The sequence below is a fragment of the Pezoporus wallicus genome, unplaced genomic scaffold (assembly GCF_028554395.1).
Source record: "Pezoporus wallicus isolate ANWC-B61680 ecotype Strahan unplaced genomic scaffold, APGP_CSIRO_Pwel_v1 scaffold_7107, whole genome shotgun sequence".
NCBI lineage: Eukaryota > Metazoa > Chordata > Aves > Psittaciformes > Psittacidae > Pezoporus > Pezoporus wallicus.
The window spans coordinates 1,286,709-1,308,328 of record NW_026642114.1 but is presented as its reverse complement, the minus strand read 5'-3'; the positions used below and the strand labels follow the sequence as shown (position 1 = coordinate 1,308,328).

Below are 21,620 nucleotides of genomic sequence, written 5' to 3'. Positions count from 1 at the left end.
ACACAGGGAGATGAACCAGCCATGCAAATATTTAACTACCTAATGTGACATAACTGCATAACTAGTTCCTAATCTACTTTAGCTAATTCTATAAATAGATTAAAACAAACGTGCAAAAACTAGTTTTTGTTTACTAGTTGGATTATTTTTGTAGAGGTTGCTGTCTGTAAAGTGCTAACTCTTACCCTGATAGAAGCAGCTAAGCAATTTCCTGAAGGCTTTGACAGCACAGCAGCTATTTAAACTTTAGTTTCCTTTTATTAAACGTCTTAGACAAAGTTTGCCATCTTGATTCAGAGGAACACAGGGTAAAGCAGTAGGAGGTCTGATATAACTGGCACCTGTGTTTGATTTGAAAACAAGACTGTTAGACCCATGGCTTAGTTTTAAATCTAATGCTCGGCTCTTTCCAAGAAATTTGCATAAATCTCTAAAAACCTAAATTCCATATAGCCTCTTTTAACTAGTTCTTTGCCTTAAGAACCCAGTCTAATAGCATGGGAAACTCCAGTGGAGTGCATATATCAACTATGGCCACACTCAGCTTTCAAAACTGATGCTTTGCTATGTATACATACCTCTACTATAGCCTAGCTTTAAGGTACTGCTAAAATGAAAACCTACTTTCTCCAATTTAACATCTACAACTTGGAGTATAGCCCTCAATGATAACTGCAATAAAATGACCAGAGCTAGATTCATCCAGGTAGTACAGCTGCTTTCTTCGAGAAAAAGCTGTTTCTGAATGATGTGCTTCTAAGCAATTGATGGTAGCAATAAACAGCAGAGTTTTAAGCCAGTTTTACTTGGACTAGTACCTGGAAAAAAACAAAACACACCAAAAACAAGCCAGCATCTGTGTTCACACAAACTATACAAAAGCATAGTCCACTGCTTTCACCCAAGGGAAGAAACCAAGAACAGCATAGAAGAAATTTATTAAGATAGTGCTATTTATACAAGTTACTCATGCTAGAAAAAAGCATAAATGATACATGTAAACATTTGTTTACAGAATACTTGTTTTCCTTGTAAAGGTGCAAATGATCTTCATATGTAAACACAAGAATACCGATCCTTAAGGGAAGAGGGACTTTTAAAAAAGTTTTAAATGGCCCATTTATTACTGTAGTGTATTTTTTACTATATTCAAGCACATTAAAATTTGAGTTACATGAATCAAACTATGAAGTTAAAGAACTTAAGATGTCAGCACTGCCTTTTCCATCTCAAAGATTTGCAATCCTCTTACTCTTAAAATCAGACTTAGTAAGGTCCAAATTTTTATCAGGTGCAGAAAATCATTCTTTCATACTAGACAGAAATTACAGTACAAATGTATCAGAACCTTTGAGTCTATAGAGTTTCTCCTTCCTCTCTTCCCAGGTGCCTTCACAGTCACTGAAACACGAGTTACTCGTAGTGCCAGCAAAGAGTCCATCCCCTCCAAACTCTTTAATGAGTTTCCTACATTTTCCTGCTCTAAACACACACAGGCAAAGTGCATAAAAATAAAAATCACTAATAGGGAGGGTACCATCTCATCATGGCCAGTGTTTTACAACAGGAATTCTAAAGACACAGATAACAGGCTGAAGGGCAGCTAAGATGCTGGTCTAAACTTTGTTTAGCAGGAACTGACTGTGTGTCTGGCATTCTAGCAAGAACCTGAGAGGTGAACATTGATCTAAGGTAGTCAAAATTAACAGATGACACCTGCATCCCAGCTTCAGACAAAAATTGATATCTAGCAGCCAATGTGAGAAAATGTTTTCTTATAAGTAAGCAACAACTAGTTGTTTCTAGGTTTACACAGGGGAGGGGAGAGACAAAAGCTGAACTTTTGTACCATACACTGTACAGTAAAAAGGCATTAATTTGAAATCCTTTTCACTCTCACCCTTTTTGGGCACTTCACTGATTCAGCTGATAGATGAGAGTTCCAGTTCTACTTCTTGCCTCCAGCAAGACTGAAAAGATACTCGGGGCACCCATCCTCACAGCTCTCCTGTACTCTCTTAAGAGACCCTAAAACATACCACAAGGGCTGGAACCACAATAGCTGGCAGGACATAGCCCTGCCCTGCCAGTTTATCAGAACTCAAATTGCACATGTACATATACATATATATAAAATACATATATATATGCACATATATGTATATAAAAAGCTGGAATTATCACTGTGAGCAGTACAAAGAAAATACATGATACAAATGAAATGAAAAAATAAATATACTCTGTGCACAGAAAAGCTTCCGTGCAAAGGTGGCACCTTGCAGGTCAAGTACTTTTTTGAAGCTCTCTGTAAATAAGGCAAAAGCAAAGTTTTCTGTATCACTTTCCTCTTTCGCACACCACACAGCTGCCACATCCACTGCTCACACAACAGGAGGGAAGGCAGGAAACCCTCCTCCTTGCCAGACTCCCAGTGTAGCATATAGTTTCTACATCAGCACTGTTTACATTACAGTAACTTTTACAGTTTGGTTTATTCAAAAATGTAGACTCTTTAGAAAAAAATACAGACATAAGCAACACCTCTGCTTTTGTCCAGTGGTTTCCTGGGGTCTGACAACGTGGTCTCCCATCGGGCACGCTCTCACAGAAGTCATTTTTACGATTCCACAGAAAGAGTCACTGGCAAAGAGTTATACTGGATCTAGACTGTGCATACTAGAGCTGCAAAGAGGTCCAGTGTCAACAAGTCTCTTCAGTTTTTCTTGGAATGAGAAGCATGGGGTCTCCCTCCCTCTTGATGCTTACCATATATGGGATTCACAGTGTGTCATTTTGATAACACCTACTCCTCCTCCCAGCCGCCGATAATTCATACCACCATACAACCTGCAAAGACAAGGTTTCAGTGGTCACTGGTTTATGTCCTTCATGGAGCTACCATGGGAAAGCCTGAACCATCCATTGTGAGCACAATTACACCATTGTTAACCTCTGGTTAAAGGGGACCATGACAAGTAAGAGGCTGGGTAGCAGTCAACTTACGTACTTCTGAGGTAAACAGCAGTATTTGCTCATTCCTTTCTCAAAGCAGAAACTGCTTCTCATTTTGACACTGCACTTTTCTCAAATAATCACTTGCTTTCCCCATCTGGTAATGTACAAGATAGAACTCTAGACTATAGCTGACCTTGGGCTACATTTTGGGTAACACAGAAGCAAGAACAGGTTTAGCTATTCACAATTCAACTAATATTTTTTTATATTTCTAATACCAAAAATTCAGCTGATCCAACCAAGCTACAACACATCTGAAGCACCATCTGTTTCTCTGAAATATGTTACCGGAATGGTACCTACGTTTCATATGGAAACCTGATCCCTAGTCACTTCAGCTGCATATCCCCCTCTGTGCCACTGAAGTCTGCTGGCAGAAGTGGGAGAAGCGGGTTTTTAAACAACTCCTACCAATGCAATTTGCTAAATCCAGATTGCATCAGAAGCATTTCTCAGTTGGGTGATGCAAAAAATAACCTTCATAGAGCAAGAAGTTCAGCAAACAAAAGAAAGGACTGCAGATGTTATCAGCTATACTGAATTTAGTGGGAGATAACCACAAGCAAATACATTGAACAACCTCCTAACTTTCTGTGAATGCTAGCCCAAGCAGTAACTCCTAACTCTAGACATGTTATTACTGTCGCTGGGAAGAGCTGAAGCCATTCAAGCTAAGGAATATGAAGTACATATTGCTCTCTACTCAACTGTTTTCTCAGCAGTTCAAAAAGCACTGTCCAAAGCTCAACAAACAAGGGGAAATTTCTCCACTGCTTCTTATGACAGCTTATCTCAACAGGAAAGAGACTACTAGTAGTACTAGGCTGGAAGCAATAAAGACATTAACTTCTACTCCCCACTCCTGCCAGATTACTAAAGCAGCAAGAATACCCATGGGAGCTTGAAATTTTGTACCAATTAGATTTGGGAATAAATACACAAGCAATTGATTTCAAGGTAGTTATTACTAAAAAGGCTATCTTTCCTGTTTCTTTTCCGCTCAGTATGTATTTTTGATCAGCAATTTCATATTATTTCTCTCAGCTTATAAATCTGATGACATTCTTCTAATTGCTGTCTTGCAGATTTAAAGGGGAAGAGCATCATATGCTTGAAGTGTTCCGTTTCAGCTCCTTCAAAAGGGTTTGGAAATCAGAGCCTCAGCTTGAAAGAAAAAAATGAGTAGGCTTAATTTTGCATCATGACTGTGAGCTCTTTCTGTTAAGGGCAAGCTTAGTTTTTTGAGCAGCGGAAGAGATTCAGCCCAAAATAAACAGAAGGGGCATCTCTCAGTGTGGTCCATTTGTGCTACACTCAAAAGCAGCACTTAAAAACAAACTAGGTTTTAGTATGACCTTTTGCTTGCTACCCAACAAGCCTGCCAAATCATTTATTTTCTCTGGGTCTCAATAACCTGTACATGTTCCCACCTGCAAAGGATGCAATGCAACTTTATTCATCAGGTGTTGGTTAAATCTGTTGGATACTTAGATGGGAAAACTGTCAAAATCTCACTCCAGTTTTACTTAAAATGCTGTCAATGACTGGAATTCAAGCAGAAACCTGCAAGAAAATGTTTCTCAACTGCCACAGTCATAGACATGGGGATGCTGTAGGTAAATGACATACTGTGATATTTTTCAAAGTGCAATTCTCTTTCTTACACTTCCATGCAAGCCAACAAGACACAGTGTCAATGTTATGCTGGCTACCACACATGAGCTCTTCACTACAGTGTACATCACACTTCTGATCTGTCTGGGACACCTCCAGCTGGGTGGCAGCAGGTACAGCTGAAGATTCCTTTTTGATTGTTCCACAAACTTAACAGTTACCTCCATGTGTTAGCATCTGGATCAAACACCTCAATGGTCTTCAAGTATGTTGTGCCATCAAAACCCCCTACTGCCATCAGCTGTCCATTCACCACGGCAAGGCCAACCTGCAAAACAAGCACCACAGATAACAGCTACTTAGCTGGGATGTCCTGCAAAGACAGGTCCTGAAAAGCAGGGTTAGAATTAAAAGGATTTAATAATCATGTTTGGTGAAAGGCAGTCTGCAGAAGAGGTTTTGTGGTTGGGGGAAGGGCAAATAAAATAGCCTAAAAATAATGAGACATGAAAAGTTCTCAAAACAGAGAGTCTCTTGGAGGAGAAGCAGAAGGTTCCCCTTATTACCAGCTAAAAGAACCAGAACTGCCAGAATTATAACAGATACATGAGAACCTAAGCCTTTGTCAGACAAAACTTACTATGTCCTGGACTGAAATTCTTCAAGTGTGACATGCATGCACCAGAATATCTACCAGCCTACAGCCTGGAACACTTGCTTGAACTAGGGACCCATATGTAAGCCCCTGGCTTGCTCCTCTCAAGCTGGGGCTTGGACCATCTGTAAGCATCTTGGATTCCAGCATTTCTCTTTTTTCTGCCGAAGCACAAAAAAAAATCACTGAAATCTCCAATAGTTCTGTGGTTTAGGAAGATCATTTCAGTGAAAACATCTTGTGGCATAACAGAGAAAGTACAAGAACACAATATAAAGTGCTTGTTTTGGCTCTGAGAAAGTTAGAAAACTCAGGAGGGCTGCAGATACAGATGCATCTGTTTAGCAGCTTACAGAAAGCACATAGAGAAGCAGCTCATGAAAAGTCAATGCCTGATCATTAACTAAAAAGGACAGCACTGGACAGCAAACTATATTTCTTGATGGAAATAAATACGTGTTCTCTGCCTCCAAAACCAGTAGCTGCTCAAATTATGATTCATACTTGCCTCATCAGACAAAGAAATGCTAATTTACAGAAAGAATTAGTCCACTCTTTACTACAGAATTCAGTACTCTTCATGAGGGACTGTAGTGCTACAACCAGGGGCAATGGGTTCAAATTTAAACAGGGGAGATCTAGCTTAGATATAAGGAAGAAATAGTTTACTGTGAAGGGGGTGAGGCACTGGAACAGGCTGCCCAAGTTTTGGATGCTCCCTCCCTGGCAGTGTTCAAGGCCAGGCTGGTCAGGGCCTTGAGTGACCTGGTCAAATGGAAGGTGTCCCTGCCCATGGCAGGGGGGTTGGAAAGAAGATGATCTTGAGGTCCTTTGCAACCCAAACCATCCTATGATTCTATCCAATGATAGATATTCATGGCATTTGCATGTGCCTAAACCCAATGACTACTTAAACCACTTTTCTTCTTTTTTAAATAAGTCTACAGAAAGCACTAAGATTAGCAGTTGATGACATGCTGCAACTGCCAATATTCACAGGATTCAGTGAAGAAAGGCAACATACTAACCAAAAGACCAGAAACCTTCTTTCCACACACATCTCAAGGCAAGTAAAAGACTCTGATGAAGTCTGTATCTGAAAACCTGCTTGCCTGATTTCCTAGCTTGCTCTTCTATGCAAGTATGTTCATCTCCTAATTCACCCAAAGAGAGTCGGGTACTGGTTTTGATACTGTTCTCTAAAAGTATCTCATACCAAGTATGGCTACATCACCAAGTAAAAAACTGAAGAACTCTTCTGTTTCAGACCTAAGTAGATGACTCCATACAAGGGACCAAAACCACTAAAAAGATCCTTAAATGACTCCATTTCCCCATCCTCAGGCACGTTAAACAGCTGTTTATGGAATGATACGACTACCACTTCATTCTCCAGTCTTGCTAAAGAGCTTTGACTTTTTGCAAAGCTTTTCCCCTTTCCTCTCACAGATGAGAGATGAAGGTACAGAGAAAGCAAGAGAAAAACCTCACAAGATGACACTATACTATGTTCTCACTACATGATTATGTATAGTACAGACAGGAAAACCAAGCCAAACTCACTCCACTCCGGCGGGATGTCATGGCCACAACAGGAGACCACTGGTTGGTTCGAGGGTTGTATCTTTCAGCACTACTGAGCTCTGTTGTATCATCTCTGCCTCCCACAGCATATATCATGTCTTGGTATACTGCACAGCCCAGGTGCTTCCTCCTTGTCCCCATAGGTGCAATTGTGTGCCAGCGGTTCTCCTGGGGATTGTAGCGTTCCACTGCGGAGGAAATGGCACAGTGGGGGTTAGCACTTTTGAACCTGCATTCAATCTTTAAAGACGCTACAATTTCCACACACCAAAAATATGACGAACCAGTTTGTTATCTCTCACTCTAGTGCTTTTGTTCTACAGAACTCTTGCTATTATCTCTCCTATCTCCAGCCCTACAGTCAATCACATTCAGCATCTTCACTCAAGAGAGAGCTGGCAATGCTGCAAACTGACCTGCATAACCATCTTGCAGTAGTTTTACCTTTAGCAATTTCCTTCCTACAGCAGAAAGGGGTTACTGCAGGGGGGAAAAAAAAAAAAAAAAAAGAAAAAGACATGCTTGCAACTATTATGCAAATGATCAAAGTATTGTATTCAGGACACACTGCCAAATGCAGCAACAAGAAAAAAAAAAAGCAAGATACAAGCAGGCCATAGGAGCTCACAAGCCTGCAGAGTAAATTACTGTACGGCAAGAATCATATTTTAAGAAGAAAAAACACTACAAATTGATCACTAAGACAATCAAAAGCCATCTGGTGACATAAAGGACAAACAGGACCACGACAAGTGCTGAATGCAGTTAAGGGACAGCAATAGGCATACCAGTATTGAGAGGAGAAGTTCCATCAGAGCCTCCCACAGCATAAAGGAAGCCCCCCAGCACAGCTACTGCAACTCCCAGGCGCCTGGTGCTCATAGAAGCTACTCGAGTCCACTTGTTTTCTTTGGGATCATACCTGGCAGAAGAATAAACAACAAAGCTTAGCGAAGTGTCTACATCTTCACAAACGGGCAGGAACCTTATTCTGTTCAAACAAAAATCCCTGTGAGATCTGTCCAGCAATTGCTCGCTCTCCAGCTCATCTGCATCAATTGCACCTTCTAAGAGACCTTCTTCTCCCTGAGCCCCGCTTTTTTTAAATCAGAAAGTACCTTTCTACGATGTTTAGACAAGAGACACCATCCTGGCCACCCACAGCATAGAGGTAGCCTCCAAGAACTGCTACTCCAACGCTGGTCCTGCAGGTACTGGTGGGGGCCACATCACTGCTCCACTGATTGGTCTTCGGATCATACCTAGAGAAAACATACCAAACAGGGTAAACTGCTTGTCTAGGTATGTTTCAGACTCTCTCATGCTTTGGGAACTACTAAGGCAATCAAACTTGCCTATCTTGAGCTTAGACTGCAATGCAGCTATTTGTAAGATAGGCAAAATCTCTGAGTCATATAATGCATCCAATACATGTTATTCCAGGAATGTTCAAACTGCTGCGTGAGATGATCCAAACTGAAGATCAAAGGTTCAGGACCATAAGGGAGCAGGTTACCAGACACTGACTGACATGTGGTAACTTGCTTCTACGCAAAGAGCAGCAGCCCAAGTTACTCTGCTGTATGTCTTCTGAGGTTCACACAAGAACTCAGCCTGCACTAGGACCTGCATTTCAAGATAAAAGGATGAAAGAGCAAGATGGACCTGGGAATACACAGACAAGAAAATATGGTGCATAGAAGAAAAGTGCAGGACGCAGGAGATGTAAGGCTAGGGTTATGATTTGGGAACCTGGGAGTATGCAAGGAGATGGGAAGGAAAGGCTCAAGGAGAAAACAGATTCATATGTGTATAGTACAGTTCACTGTATTTGTTACAGGACCAAGATTTATAGTATTAGGAGTGCTTGAGTCTTACAGCTTCTAGGTATGGGGATTGCCATATGAAGCCTGGTAAAGCTTTTCTGACTTAAGTCTTTCACAGGTCTAAAACTGACCTATTTTCCTTCTTCTGTGTAAGTGCCAAGATTCCTTAAATCTTTAGTTTTCACTCCACAATAAAATTCCAGGATCTTTCCCTCAACATCTAAGAAATGCTTACTGTAACCTCACCTTCCTCAATAATGCTAAAAACAAGGCCACAATTGCAAAGAAGGTTGACCAGGATCAGCACTCCTCCCACCAATTATACCCAGAACCCACCTCTTATATATACTTTCCTTATACCAAAGGCTACGTATTGTCTCATTAAGCTGGGGACAACTTGACACAAGCTGTTACGCATTAAGTCACAGTTCAGCAGTAAACCAACACAATATTGAAAGGGTACACAAGGGAGGAGGAAACGTATATAACATAGTATAAATTTCAGGTTTTCAACAGAACAACAACAGAGCTGGCAAAATGAATTCATTTTTAAGAGGCTTCACCCAGATTTAGGCATTCAGAGTTAACATCTTGTACACTGGCCTTCTGGAGACCTACCTTTCTACACTGTTAAGATAAGAAGAACCATCATGGCCTCCCACAGCATAAAGAAGATCATCCAAAACACTGACTCCAACACCACAGCGTCTTTTGCTCATGGAAGCCACCATCCGCCACTCATTGGTTTGAGGGTCGTAGCGCTCAACGCTGGAAATTGCATCCCCGCTACACCAGCCCCCCACTGTAAGAAACAAGCACAAGAAACAGCATCATAACAATGCACTGAGCTCATGTACTCTGCGTGTGCCTGGTACAAATTATCCCTCTGGACTTTGTGAGTCTTAATCCACTTACCATCCTCAAGTTACTCATTCTAAGAATTACAATTAGAAGACAGAATGTGATTTTCAAGAGTATTAATGTAAGTTTGGAAGTACTGTGGTGTTCATAGCACCAAAGAAACAAGCAAGAATGTGAAAATTAACTCAAACCTTCAAATATTAATGCACAGGTCACTTCAGAAACATGTTGTGAGGACTGGCCTTCCAAGAACACTACCACCAGAGAACCCAGAACAGATTCTTCTCATCGAAGACAGCAGGAGCTATACATACCTGCAAAGAGCACTTCTCCACAGCGGATGGGTTTGCGTGGCCTAGTTCTTGGTCCTTGCATTAGTGGCCGCTCTTGGGGCAACAGAAGATAGTTCTTAGCTTCATCCACTAGATCCCTGTGCAAGATAGGAGAATATTAATCCCCAAAGTTCACCTGATACCAGTCTCGGGAGAAGATACAAATCAAAACTGATGACAGTAGAAGCCAGCAATAGTCACACACTTCACGTATTCACAAGTTATGTAAGTGCATGAATAGGTCAAGGCAAAACATAAACTCATCACTTCACTGCCATTGTGGGAAATAACAGATGAATCCCAGAATCCAATTAAGTTATCAAAGTGCAGACTTTTTACACAGAAAAGCTACTTTAAGTCCTAAGGAGATCGTCAATGCCATGCAAGTCGTAAGCTGTAATGAAAGACCATAACTAGAAAACCAAAAAACATAAAGTGGAAAACAGTACACTGAAAGGTATTTTACCAACAGTAAAACTGCACTCTTAAAGTTTACTATTTCACTGGAAACTTGAGAGAACAAAAAAACATTTCTAGGGCACACCACTGACTACTATGCAAACAGAAAACACTTTTTCTTGCCTCTCTTCTCCCAGTTGCAAGAGAGGAAACTGTGAGATATTACCTATTTACCACTGACAAATCAGCACAATTTTAGAGAACAGATGCAATGCAATGAAATCCCATTGTGTAAACCAATGAGGATATTTACCGGCATTCCTCATCACTCTTAATAAGTGGATCAGAACCCACTGTACCCACAAGAAACTTGGGACTCAGCAGTGGTAGACGGACATGCTGCAGGACCTAAAACACAAAACAGAACATATATGGTAAACCACATACACCCACAGAGATGCAAGAAGCAAAATAGAAAATAATGGCCAACAGATTTTGATAAAGAGTTAATAATTCCTCTGGCAAACATACACAGTCATTTACACAGCCTAATCCTGGCATTTTAGCTCCTCTTACAGCACCTTTACCTTTTCAATACACTCATTTATATACCCAGCAAAATATTAGTCTTTGAAAGGGAACAACCCACTTGATTTATTAACAGCTGAAAACAAGGTCACAATCAAAAACCTTTACAAAATTACAGATGTCAATACATTTGCCTGAAACACTAGTTTACTTATGTTGGGGTTTAAGCTCAGCCGTAAATTAGCCACACAGTCTCTCTCTCACTCCCCCCCACTTTTTCTGTTCCCCTGCTCCCAGAGGGATGGGGAAGAGAATCAAAAGAATGTAACTCCCACGGGTTGAGATAAGAACAGTTTAGTAACTAAGGTATAACACAAACCACTACTGTTACCACCAATAATAAGGGAAATAACAAGGGAAGAGAATACAGTACCACCAGCTGAGCGATACCCAGCCCAATCAAGCAGTGAACTAGCCCTTCTGGGTAACTCCCAGTTTACATCCTGGGCATGACGTGCTGTGGTATGGAATACCTCTTTGGCTAGTTTGGGTCAGGTGTCCTGTCTCTGCTTCCTCCCAGCTTCCCCTCCACCCTGGCAGAGCATGAGACTCAGAAAGTCCTTGGTCAGACTAAACATTTGAGCAGTAACTAAAAACATCAGTGTTATCAGTGCTGTTCCCAGGCCGAAAGTCAAAAACACCAGCTACTAAGAATAGACTGCTACTGCTGAACCCAAGACAACTTAGAAGTTCTATCAACCATTTAGCTCTCTTAAATGTGAGCGGTTGTCCTGGGTTCTGCAGTAGCAGTCATTTTTCTCCTTCTTGGTAGCTGGTGCAGTGCAGTGTTTTGACTTTTGGCTTGGAAACAGAGCTGATAACAATGATGTTTTGGTTTGGCCAAGGACTTTGTGAGCCTCATGCTCTGCCAGGGAGGAGGGGAAGCCAGGAGGAAGCAGAGACAGGACACCTGACCCAAGCTAGCCAAAGAGGTATTCCATACCACAGCACGTCATGCCCAGGATGTAACTGGGAGTTACCCGGAAGGGCTGGGGGACTGCAGGGTTGGAGGAGGTATCAGTCAGTGCTTGGTCGGGCTGGGGGGTCGAGTTATCGGTCGGCTGGTGGTGAGGTGTTGTACTCTCTTCCCTTGTTATTTCCTTTATCATTGTTATTATTGGTGGTAGCAGTAGTGATTTGTGTTATACCTTAGTTACTAAACTGTTCTTATCTCAACCCATGGGAGTTGCATTCTCCTCTCCGTCCCTCCGGGAGCAGGGGGAGGGAAAGAAGTGGCGGGGGGGAGTGAGTGAACAAGCTGCCTGACTGGGTTTAAACCACAACAGTGGTATTGTGTAGTAAAGGAACAATAACAAGCAACATGCCTTTCACATTCATTTAGAATTTAGAGGTGAAAGCAGGTATAGACAGAGAGGCCTAAAAAGACAAACATTTATATGAGTGTTAAGAGATACCAAGAGAACAGCAGGTTTTTCTGGCTTGGTTTAGTTAATATTTTATACTTGTAAATTGTTTTCCAAAGCTTTCAACTAAATAAAGTTGCACTTAATGTCTATTTCCAAAGCAGAAACACTGAGGCAGGCAGACTCTCACTTCTTTTGATCAGAAAGCCTGAGACTTCAGAGGCTTTCTGGCTGACGAGCTTTGTCAGAATGGCTAATTCTCTGTGAAATGGCTTGGCTCAGATGAAGCATCATATTTCAACAAAACCATTCTGACAAGCTCCAGTATAGGATCACGAGGGCCAAGGCATCAAGCAGCAGAACTTAAAGATACATCACAAATGAAGATGAGTGCTTTTTTCTTTTATTCACTATGTTTTTTTATAAACACTCAAAGCAATGCAGACAAGTTTGTCTGGACAGACCACTGGAGTGATCTAGTTTAGCTAGTCCTGCCTGGAAACCATTCAACAAAGCCCCTATTGATGGCTCCAGACAGTGCACCTTCCAACCTAGATGAACGGAGAGTGCAAGACACCTAACGTAGGTGGAAGTCAGAAATATTTACTAGAGCTTTTCATACATTCAGAACTGACACTGCTGTGGCACCACAGTTTCAGCCCTCATTACTCTTCTTCTGGGTAAAGCAGCTTCAAATGCTACTGTGCTCAAGATTACCTGTGGCAGCTGGGGTCTTCTTTCCTGAATGCTGTATTTCACCCAGGCCATCACTGCATTGAACACCTGCTCTTCACTGCGAACATTTAACTCATCACTGGATATAATGTCTATGAGCTGATTGGCAGGAAGTAGCATGAACTCCTCACTTTCCATTACCTGGTTAAACAGAAAGGGAAGGGGAGGGGGAAAAAAAAAAGTAAGGACAATGGTCAAAGCACCAGAGCATTCATCACACCAGCACTTCAGTGCAACTCTAAAGAGGATACAGTCCACCTGAATTACAGTCTAATGGACAGATCCAGTAAAATGCCAAATACCTGTCAGTTTTGACATCAACCCATGTGACGGGTTTCCTATACAGAGCAGAATGCAGCCCCTTGCAACACAACAAAGACACTTTTAGATGAGAATGCAAGTGAAAGGGACCTTTACACAATATTTTTTTTTGTAGGACACTTCTAAACCCCAGAACGCACTGACTGGATTCAAAATATAGGAAAAAAAACAACCCCCTTCTTTAAAATCAGTCTCCTTGTTTGGCATGTCTAACACAAAGCAGAAATAAAAATGTTGCATAGGTGATAAATATGTGACTGAAAAGCACTATCAGAATAGGGAGGCTCTATTCACAAGAAATTCAAATCAGAGAACAAAATAAAAGTCTCAGAAAAAAGTTACCAGAGGCATTGTAGAGAACATGGGAAGTCTTCCCGAATGCCGATTTGTGGCAGAACAAAAGTATTTCAGGAAAAGGAGATGAACTCATTTGATCCTCCCTCTTTCATTCGTTTTTAATATATATGTACAAGTCCAGATGCACTGAAGAGGGAATCTGAGCCTCCTAAGGCTCTAAAGACTGATCTCTTGTGAAAGTCAAGCCACTGACAATCTCCAAACACATAATTCCTTCAGCACGCAAGATAGCAACCAAGTTTCTCAGGATGCTTTACCTGTCACTGAGGACTGCTCACACAACACACTGCAGAGCACACGTGAGTCAGTCTGTGACTGCCTTGAGAAGTTACAGAGCTCATGCACAGCCATGTCTTCCACACAGGTAGCATGGGAAAGATGCAAGAATCAAAATAAAGAGAACTGCAGAAATGGTTTGATTGACAATTGCCAGCTTGGCCTCCCTACAAGCATTCCCAGTTTGTAGACTGTGATCTCCAAGAGGTTCAGTGACAAAAAGTAACTTAATATTGGCTTGTTCTTATCATTTGTGAGCACATTAGAATTCCATGACTTATTTCACGATCTGAAGCACAAATTAAGGAAAAATATCTTGACACAACCATCTCAACAGGAGTCAGCTGTGCAATCCTTTTAACTACCTAAAGAAATTACTTAAAAGCACTCAACAGATACATAAAAATTGGCAAGTTACTGACAACAGAAAATACAGTTAAAAAAGACTACAACTATGAGATCAGTTACCAGACTGTTCTTGGATTCCATGGGCTTTCAGGGACAGGTTAACCCACACTTCTTCAGCCTTAGAGTAAGAACTGGGTTGGTCATTAAAGATCTTTATCAGCATTTTTCCATAGTCTCCCTCCTTTCTACATTGACTAGCTTATGTCTGAACTTTACTCTGACAGTTTGTAAATGAAGCAGCCTGAAAACAGAGGCTCTGGAAATTTACGAGTTAAGGATAGTCATCTAGACACTCCCATCTACCCTCGGAAAACTCAGTTCCATTGATAACCTCACAAAACTCAAAGTACTGGAAGCACTTCTGCAAACCAAATCATTACTTCTATGCAACTTGTTAGTTTATACAGTAAATTACTTTAAATGCTTTGGCTTATTTTGGCTTAATTATCAGGCCACTAATAATTACCTGATTAATACTAGTGGTCTACTAGACTGACTCCTAAACAAGAATAGGATGGGCTTCATTTTCTCTACAGTATTCATGTGCACTGCTGCTTTTACAAATAGAACAGATGTCAAAGTATACAATATAGAGTGCATTTTTTGTTTGTTGATACAAAGCACATGCTGTTCATCCCCAAGTATATTTTTCCCTTCACAAAGGTGTCAGAGACCAAACAAAAAAATACAAAAGTTGTTCATATACAGCAGAGTTGTTAACAGAACCATTTCACATTATGTCTACAAGATTAACTAGGGGGTTTAGGCAACAAATTAAATTAAGGGGAATGGAAAACTTGGAAAAATATTTTACCAAGAAGTTAATGACATAATGCAGGTACATACACATAAACATTAATAGAACTAGAGGTCAGTGCAGCAGAGGACACTAAGCAATACAAACCGCATTCAGGGTAACTGCATGGATTGGCCTGATGCCTAGTGCTTAACATTTTACATTGTCATTCAGAAAATTCCCATCTCACATTTCTGCCCAGCTCAGAGGAATGATGAGCGTACAGCCTCTGCAGAGGCAGGCACATTTTTATCAGTTCTCAGCCTCCACAGTAGAGGATGATTAAGTAGCTAGATCACTGGCTTCCATCAGACATTATCAATCCACCCTCCAGAAGGAAAATAATGGCAGAATATAACACAATCCCAACAAGCAGCATCACTAAGATTGTCTGCAGAGAAACAGTGGGAGCAAAGAAATTATCATTAAGGATGAAGAGCTGCAAAATTCCCAGGGCACTGAAAGGGACAACAAAACCTGCCCAGGCCAAAAAAAAAGTAGTGCTCTAACCTAAGCAATTATTTTCCAGAGGCTGTGATTCAGTTAAGCCGATTTTAATTTGCATCATCTTTGAGGAGGAGTGTTTTGAGTCCAAAACTTTTGCTTTGTGTTTTAACAGGGATAAGAAAGACAGAAAGCTGTTTCTGAGGGACTACAAAAGAAAAGAACCCCATAGCAAGCAGCCCTTAATAGCCAGCTACATGTATTAATGCTAAAACATTTTAAACAAAAATTGTTATGCTGTTATAAAGTTATTTAGAGACTTGTAAGCATGCCCTACTCACGTAATAACAAAAGCAGCACAGATCTAACCATTAAAACAACCAAGCACTGAAAAAAAAAAAAAAAAATAGCTATACCATCCTGTTCCTCCCCCCTGAAAAAATGCGTAAGAAACGAAATGCAGAGCAAGCACTGAGCACATGAAATGGAGCTAACATGTAGGGCTTTTGGGAAATCACCAAATTCTGCAGAACACAAGCTCTCATCTTAAACAGCAAATTCTATTTTCTAGTCTTTACAGATAGGAAAGATGTATTTAACTGCAACTTTTAGAGTAAACTGATGTCATGTGTCTACAGTTAGATACCAAGTATTGTCTTCAATGTGTCAAACAGTCAAGTTTGATTGTGTTTGCTTCTGCTCATATTTTTCTTAAGTACTGACTGAAATTAATACAATTCCAATCTGTTTCCTGCAGGGGAAGAAAAGTCAGCAAGCTGCAATCAATCACAGCATTTACATACTGCAGCTTCTCTGGGGACACTAAATGAGCATGAGGAATTGATACCGGAGTTAGCCGCTTTGGAAAAGATCTACCTGTGAAGAAGGTAGAAAGAGGAGATTTCTCCACAGCAGGCTACATGTTACAAGGGATCAAAGAGCGCAGTTTCTAGAAGAGGCAAGAGGCTAATCTCTTTTAGCAGGGGAAAAGACATCCATGCTAAGCGCACTCCTAGAGAGCAGCTCGTTCCCAAACACACACAAATTTTTACCCTTCCAATAAGGGCTCAGGAAAAGCACCACTTAAAAGCACTAGGCTCCTTTCTGCATCTGGGTGTAATAGTAAAGACCCACTCTTTCAGACTACTGCTCCCAAAATTCTTAACTACTATGCTGATCCTTCCTTGAACCCGTTGCTGGCAATTCCCCAGCCCAAAAGAAAAAAAAAAAATCATCTAGGCAGAATTAACATAGGAAGAGAGACTTGAGTTTAGAAAGGCAAGCTACAAAATCTAAACAGTTTCTGCTGAATAACAGATGCAAATCCCCAGTTCTGCTACAGCAAGGGAGTTGAAGACTCCACTGAAGTAGGTGTATGCTCTTCCATACACCCACCTTTCCAATCCCTAAACTCGACATCAAACTTTTTTGGTTCTATTGATGTGTTGTCCTTCCTTTAATACCTGGCTCCCCTCCAATCATGCAGAATCCAGAACATTTCTGAAAGATGAACGAAATGTCATACCATTATGCAGTCCTGTCAGATTCACTGCCAAACTCCAGCTACACCTGCAACCTTGCCTTCCACATAGCACTTGTCACCCAACTTAAGAAATGCTATGGATCTTATACAAACCATCAGTACAACACAGTCCTACAAGTACTTCTTTCCTCTTTCTTCCCTACCTAATGACTGGTACTCACCATTAGGGCACACAGCAAATGTAAAGGCAGAATTTAAAAAGAAGCACAAGATGAGAGCTGCTCAAAGTTGTCACAGGACACATTCATACATTTTACACCTTAACTACAACACACTAGCTTCTTACCTCCTGGAAGTTATGCTGTGTGAACTTGTCAGCAATCCTCAATAGTTCACGGCATGAGTGGGTGTCAGCAAAAGCTCGGATGCCCAGGCAATTGGAAGGGTCCAACTGTCTCTTAAGGAATTCGCAGCAGGCCTCCTGGATCTCAGCCAACTGGAGAAGGCAAGCAGCTGGCAACAAGGTCTGGACATTTCCCTCTTCTACAGTGATCTGAGAGGTGTATGCAAAGTCAATCAGCAGTTCCATGGCCCTTTCATCAATGTCTCTAATTACTACCTCTGTCTGTCGAGACTCTGCCAGCTCCCCAGTGAACATGGCTCGGAAGTAAGGGCTGCAGGCTGACAGAATCACCCTGTGGGCGTAGATCTTCTTTGCACCAACTACTAGCACCACATCACACAACTCCCGGTGCTTCCTCAGAAGATTGATGACTTCCAAGGTTTGTCGAGGGTGCTTATCAGAAATGTAGGGCATGCGAGCAGGCTGCGGCACCCCTTCTGGCAGTTTGTTAGGATCTCCAAGTGTGCAGCGGCTAGTCACATCCATTCCGGTCTCTCCTGGTCGAGTACTGCTACACCTGCAGCAGAGGAAGTCATAAGACAGGACCATCATCAACTAATCTACCACCAACTGTAAGCCAAAGCTCTACAGCTCTCATTGATTACAAGCACAAAACCAGCAGTGCTTGTAGCTCCTTGTTGTAACACAGAAACAAGCACACAATCACGTGAAAGAGGAATCTGTCTCTAACCAAAGCATACCTAGAAGTAAACAAATGTCAACTTGCAACAGGCTTATATTTATACCTACTTTTATATGCTTTCTATGACACATGGCTGTAATACCCAACTACACATACATATTCATTAACTGAACCTCATAATAGCCTTGTGTGGTAGAGAAGCAATATCCCCATTTCACAGAGAGTGACTCAAAGTAGAAAAGATCAGCCCACTTGCCCATTGTCCCTTGAGTTTTCTTTAACAGAGCTGGAGATGGATTTCCAATGCGAAGAATTCCAGCTGCATGATTTAACCAAACTTTTCTGTTCTTCTACCTACAGTTTTTTAGAGGGTCACTCATCAGTGATATCTGAACATATTAAACTGTCACACAAACTTCAGTAACTTACATATCCTGCAGGCTACCATGAGTGTTCTGGGTTCACAGAATACCAATTTAATCATCACCTCTTCAGTTATTTTTGAATTATGGAGGCTTCTGACTCAATCCACCTTCCCTGACACATTTCAAAAGAAGGTTAATCTTTCCCAAGAATGGTATACTAAGAACTGCAGAAAGCAATCAGGATTATCAGACTGATCAGGAAAAAGTCAAAACAATCGAAGTATCTACAACTATCGGCCTAGTGAAAAAGGAAGAAAATAACGTCAAGATGATAACTTTAGAGATGAGGAATGACTTGAGAATATATAAACCAAGTTTCTGGCAAAGAGTAGGAACAACATACTATCTTACAAGTTCCACATGCAATGTGTTAACTAGTTGATCTTCTTCATTATGGAAGTTCAGGTACCTTTCCTTTATCTCTCACATCCCTGAGCACATGTCAGCTCTGCCACAGCCCAGGTGCAGTACCCCTCTGCACAGCAACATAACAACACTGTTCAGCCTCTGCACCAACAGATCAGACTTCACACCACATATTCCACTAACCGAAGCAAATGGGAATGCAGTATTGCCTCAAACCCTTCTGCAGTTCGGCAGGGATGAACCAAGATGACACATCTCAAACCTCACTTTGCAGAGACATCTGCCTACACCCCAGGCTTCACAACATGTTATGACTGAAGTCAGTGCTAAACAAGAATTAAACCCAACTCTATTTTCAGCAATCAGACTAAATAAGCAGATCAGTACACACAAAACTGAGGTGGCATTTTGTATGTTCCAAGCATACCATATGTGAATTTCTGCCACATATCATATGCACAATTATTAAAAAAGATGCATCAGCATCAGTAACATATCAATTATTATGAAAATCAAGAAAATTAAGGAAACTATTTCCTCTTCCCACTTCAAAGGAAAACCACCACTTAGATCAATTAAAGCATACTGCACAAAATACCAGAATACTGATAGTTATGAATTATAGTTAGTACACTAGCTTTGAAGATATACTGAAAGACCCAATACATGCTATCCATTACCACCGCCTTTGTGAGCTGTCACTACCTCACTTGGTTCATATTAAGAGTTAAAAAGAAATCTAACTTTGCATTGCAATTGCTGAATGCATTTTGCAGCATGCTTGAAGGATAGAATTAAAAATAAGTAACTCACATCTTTTCCTCTCATTATTATGTCAAATGCACTTTCTAACCATAGGGAAACCAGTCTCTTTGAAGCAGTTCAAATTATTCACTTGCATCTTAGCCTGTTTTCTCATTCCCCCCATATACTCCGTCATCATATTCCGATGTTTCAGACCATTACCAGCTGGATCTCCCCTCCCGGTTTTGTTCCTTGCTCTCGTTCAGCCTCTGCACCTTAAATGCCTTGGGTTTCACCTCAATTCCATCTTTTTTATATCCATCACCATTCTCCTTTTCTGACACCTCTAACAAAGCCTTCTGCTGTTATACTGCCTCTCACTCTCCTCCACTCGCTCTTGTCCCTCACAACCCAAATTCACCTAGTAGGGTTTGACAATCATTTTCAAAGCTCTGCCAAGTTCCTCATGAAAAATGTGCAAAGCTCTCCTCACAGCAACATAGACAAAGTAAGTTTAATGGTACCCCTACACCCCCACCCCCAAGACATTGAATAAAGATCAATTTACCTAATTAGCTTACATTCATGGTCCTCAGCAGCTAAGGCCAGAGGGCAAGTAATTTAAACCCTCTACCGAGAGATGGAGAAAGTTAGTGACAAAAATCCACCTGCAGAATCTAGCTCTTGCCAAGCAAGACAAACAGATTTTTACTGTGCATTAGGGCCTTCAAGCTATGTCAAACCATCCCCTGGGAGAAAAAAAGAAAAATACGAGCCCCATTAAGACACTTACTGTAATAATTTTTGGTCAGTCAAATCACAGTAGTACAGAACAAGCATTCTTCAAATAAAAAAACATTCCACGTAACTAACATACCACAAGAGATGACCTATGTCCTAAACAGTAACTGCTTCCAGAAAGCAAAATCCCTCTACTACACCTGCAGGCTTTCCTCAAAGAGAACTCCCACTAAAAACAGCCCTAAAGTATATCTCAGAACTTTCTAGACTGGCACAGATTCTAAGTACAGAAAGATTAGATTAAGGCTATGCTGCCACAAGGAATACAGTGTACCTTGTCAATCCCACCACATAAGACTCTGTTGACACAAAGCAATGGGGTAGACCATCTTATGCCACATGACTGGCCAGATTTAGGCAGTAGTCCTTCCTAGCCAAGACTGGACAGAACAGGATTCTTCTGCCCAAATGAGACTGCTTAACAAGTCTTTAAACTGACTGAAAGAGAGTCTGGTTAGTAAGATCTGGAGGTGCTCCTGCATTGTTCCCACCAGCATTCATCTGGGCACCTGCATTGCATCCATCTTCCTTCCTTCAGGAAAGTCCTGGTTAATAACTAAAGAAAACTGAAAGGATGGAAAAAAAGAGTAATAAACAAATTAGCACATTCATCCATAACTTATCTCTGGGTAATGCAACAGCTTGGGAATTTTCATACCGGATCAAATCAGATACCTGATGTTAAGCACTGTGGGTTGCTGCTTACACAGGCATGAAAGCATGAATTAGAAGGACACTGATAGCAAGCAGGTCCACAGGTATAATAATTTAACTGCATTATGCATGCATTATGCATATATATGCATAGAGAATGAAATGATGAGTCAGTAGCTTAGAGGTGTGAAAGACAGAAGGCAACACTTGATTCTCACATGGCAGGCTAGCTGCCTCACACACACAAAGCTAAGAGCTGCTCCTGAACTCAGGGTGATTAAGAAGGGTTGAGGATCAGAGAGGAAATGTGTATGCAAGGATAAAAGATTCACACCCAGCTATGCAGATATTGTGGGATTAGCTTCCATCAAAATGCAGGGCTCGGGAAATCAGCAAATACAATGGGATTAAGAAAGGGCTGACGAAGGATCAGTTTTTGTAGCGCACTGCTGCAAAGTACAAATGGGAACACAGGCAGTCTGCAGCACTAAGTGAGCTAGATAAACGCGCTGCTCTGCCTCCATTT

General features: G+C 41.2%; 2 protein-coding genes across 6 annotated transcripts in view; one reads left to right on the top strand and one right to left on the bottom strand.

Moving 5' to 3' along the window:
• TMCO1 (transmembrane and coiled-coil domains 1) overlaps window positions 1–21,620 on the top strand; it is a 180,995-nt gene that overhangs the window by 95,565 nt on the left and 63,810 nt on the right. The gene's annotated exons all lie outside the window — the stretch shown is intronic.
• Window positions 251–20,359, bottom strand: KLHL20 (kelch like family member 20). 5 transcript variants are annotated; one of them, XM_057427230.1, is made up of 12 exons: window positions 20,221–20,244; window positions 17,405–17,978; window positions 12,956–13,114; window positions 10,600–10,694; window positions 9,870–9,985; window positions 9,313–9,496; window positions 7,987–8,130; window positions 7,657–7,790; window positions 6,848–7,056; window positions 4,851–4,957; window positions 2,767–2,847; window positions 251–818 (listed from the first exon to the last, which is right to left on the bottom strand). In XM_057427230.1, coding segments are annotated over exons 1-12 (1,812 nt in total). In that variant the 5' UTR covers window positions 20,223–20,244; the 3' UTR covers window positions 251–811. The 5 variants fall into 5 exon arrangements, with proteins under 5 accessions (XP_057283213.1, XP_057283215.1, XP_057283212.1 ...); XM_057427232.1 differs by lacking the exon at window positions 251–818 and adding an exon at window positions 920–2,682 and having other exon boundaries at window positions 20,208–20,359; XM_057427229.1 differs by lacking the exon at window positions 251–818 and adding an exon at window positions 920–2,682.

What these genes read in the sequence shown, in the direction of transcription:
- KLHL20 (XM_057427227.1), bottom strand. Translation starts at nt 18,013, where the DNA reads ATGATGGTCCTGTCTTATGACTTCCTCTGCTGCAGGTGTAGCAGTACT. An exon ending in TGGAGAAGTGCTCTTTGCAG is followed by an intron (nt 9,497 to 9,869) that starts GTATGTATAGCT and finishes TGTTTCTTACAG; the next exon opens with TGGGGGGCTGGTGTAGCGGG. An exon ending in TGACATCCCGCCGGAGTGGA is followed by an intron (nt 4,958 to 6,847) that starts GTGAGTTTGGCT and finishes CTTGTTTTGCAG; the next exon opens with GTTGGCCTTGCCGTGGTGAA.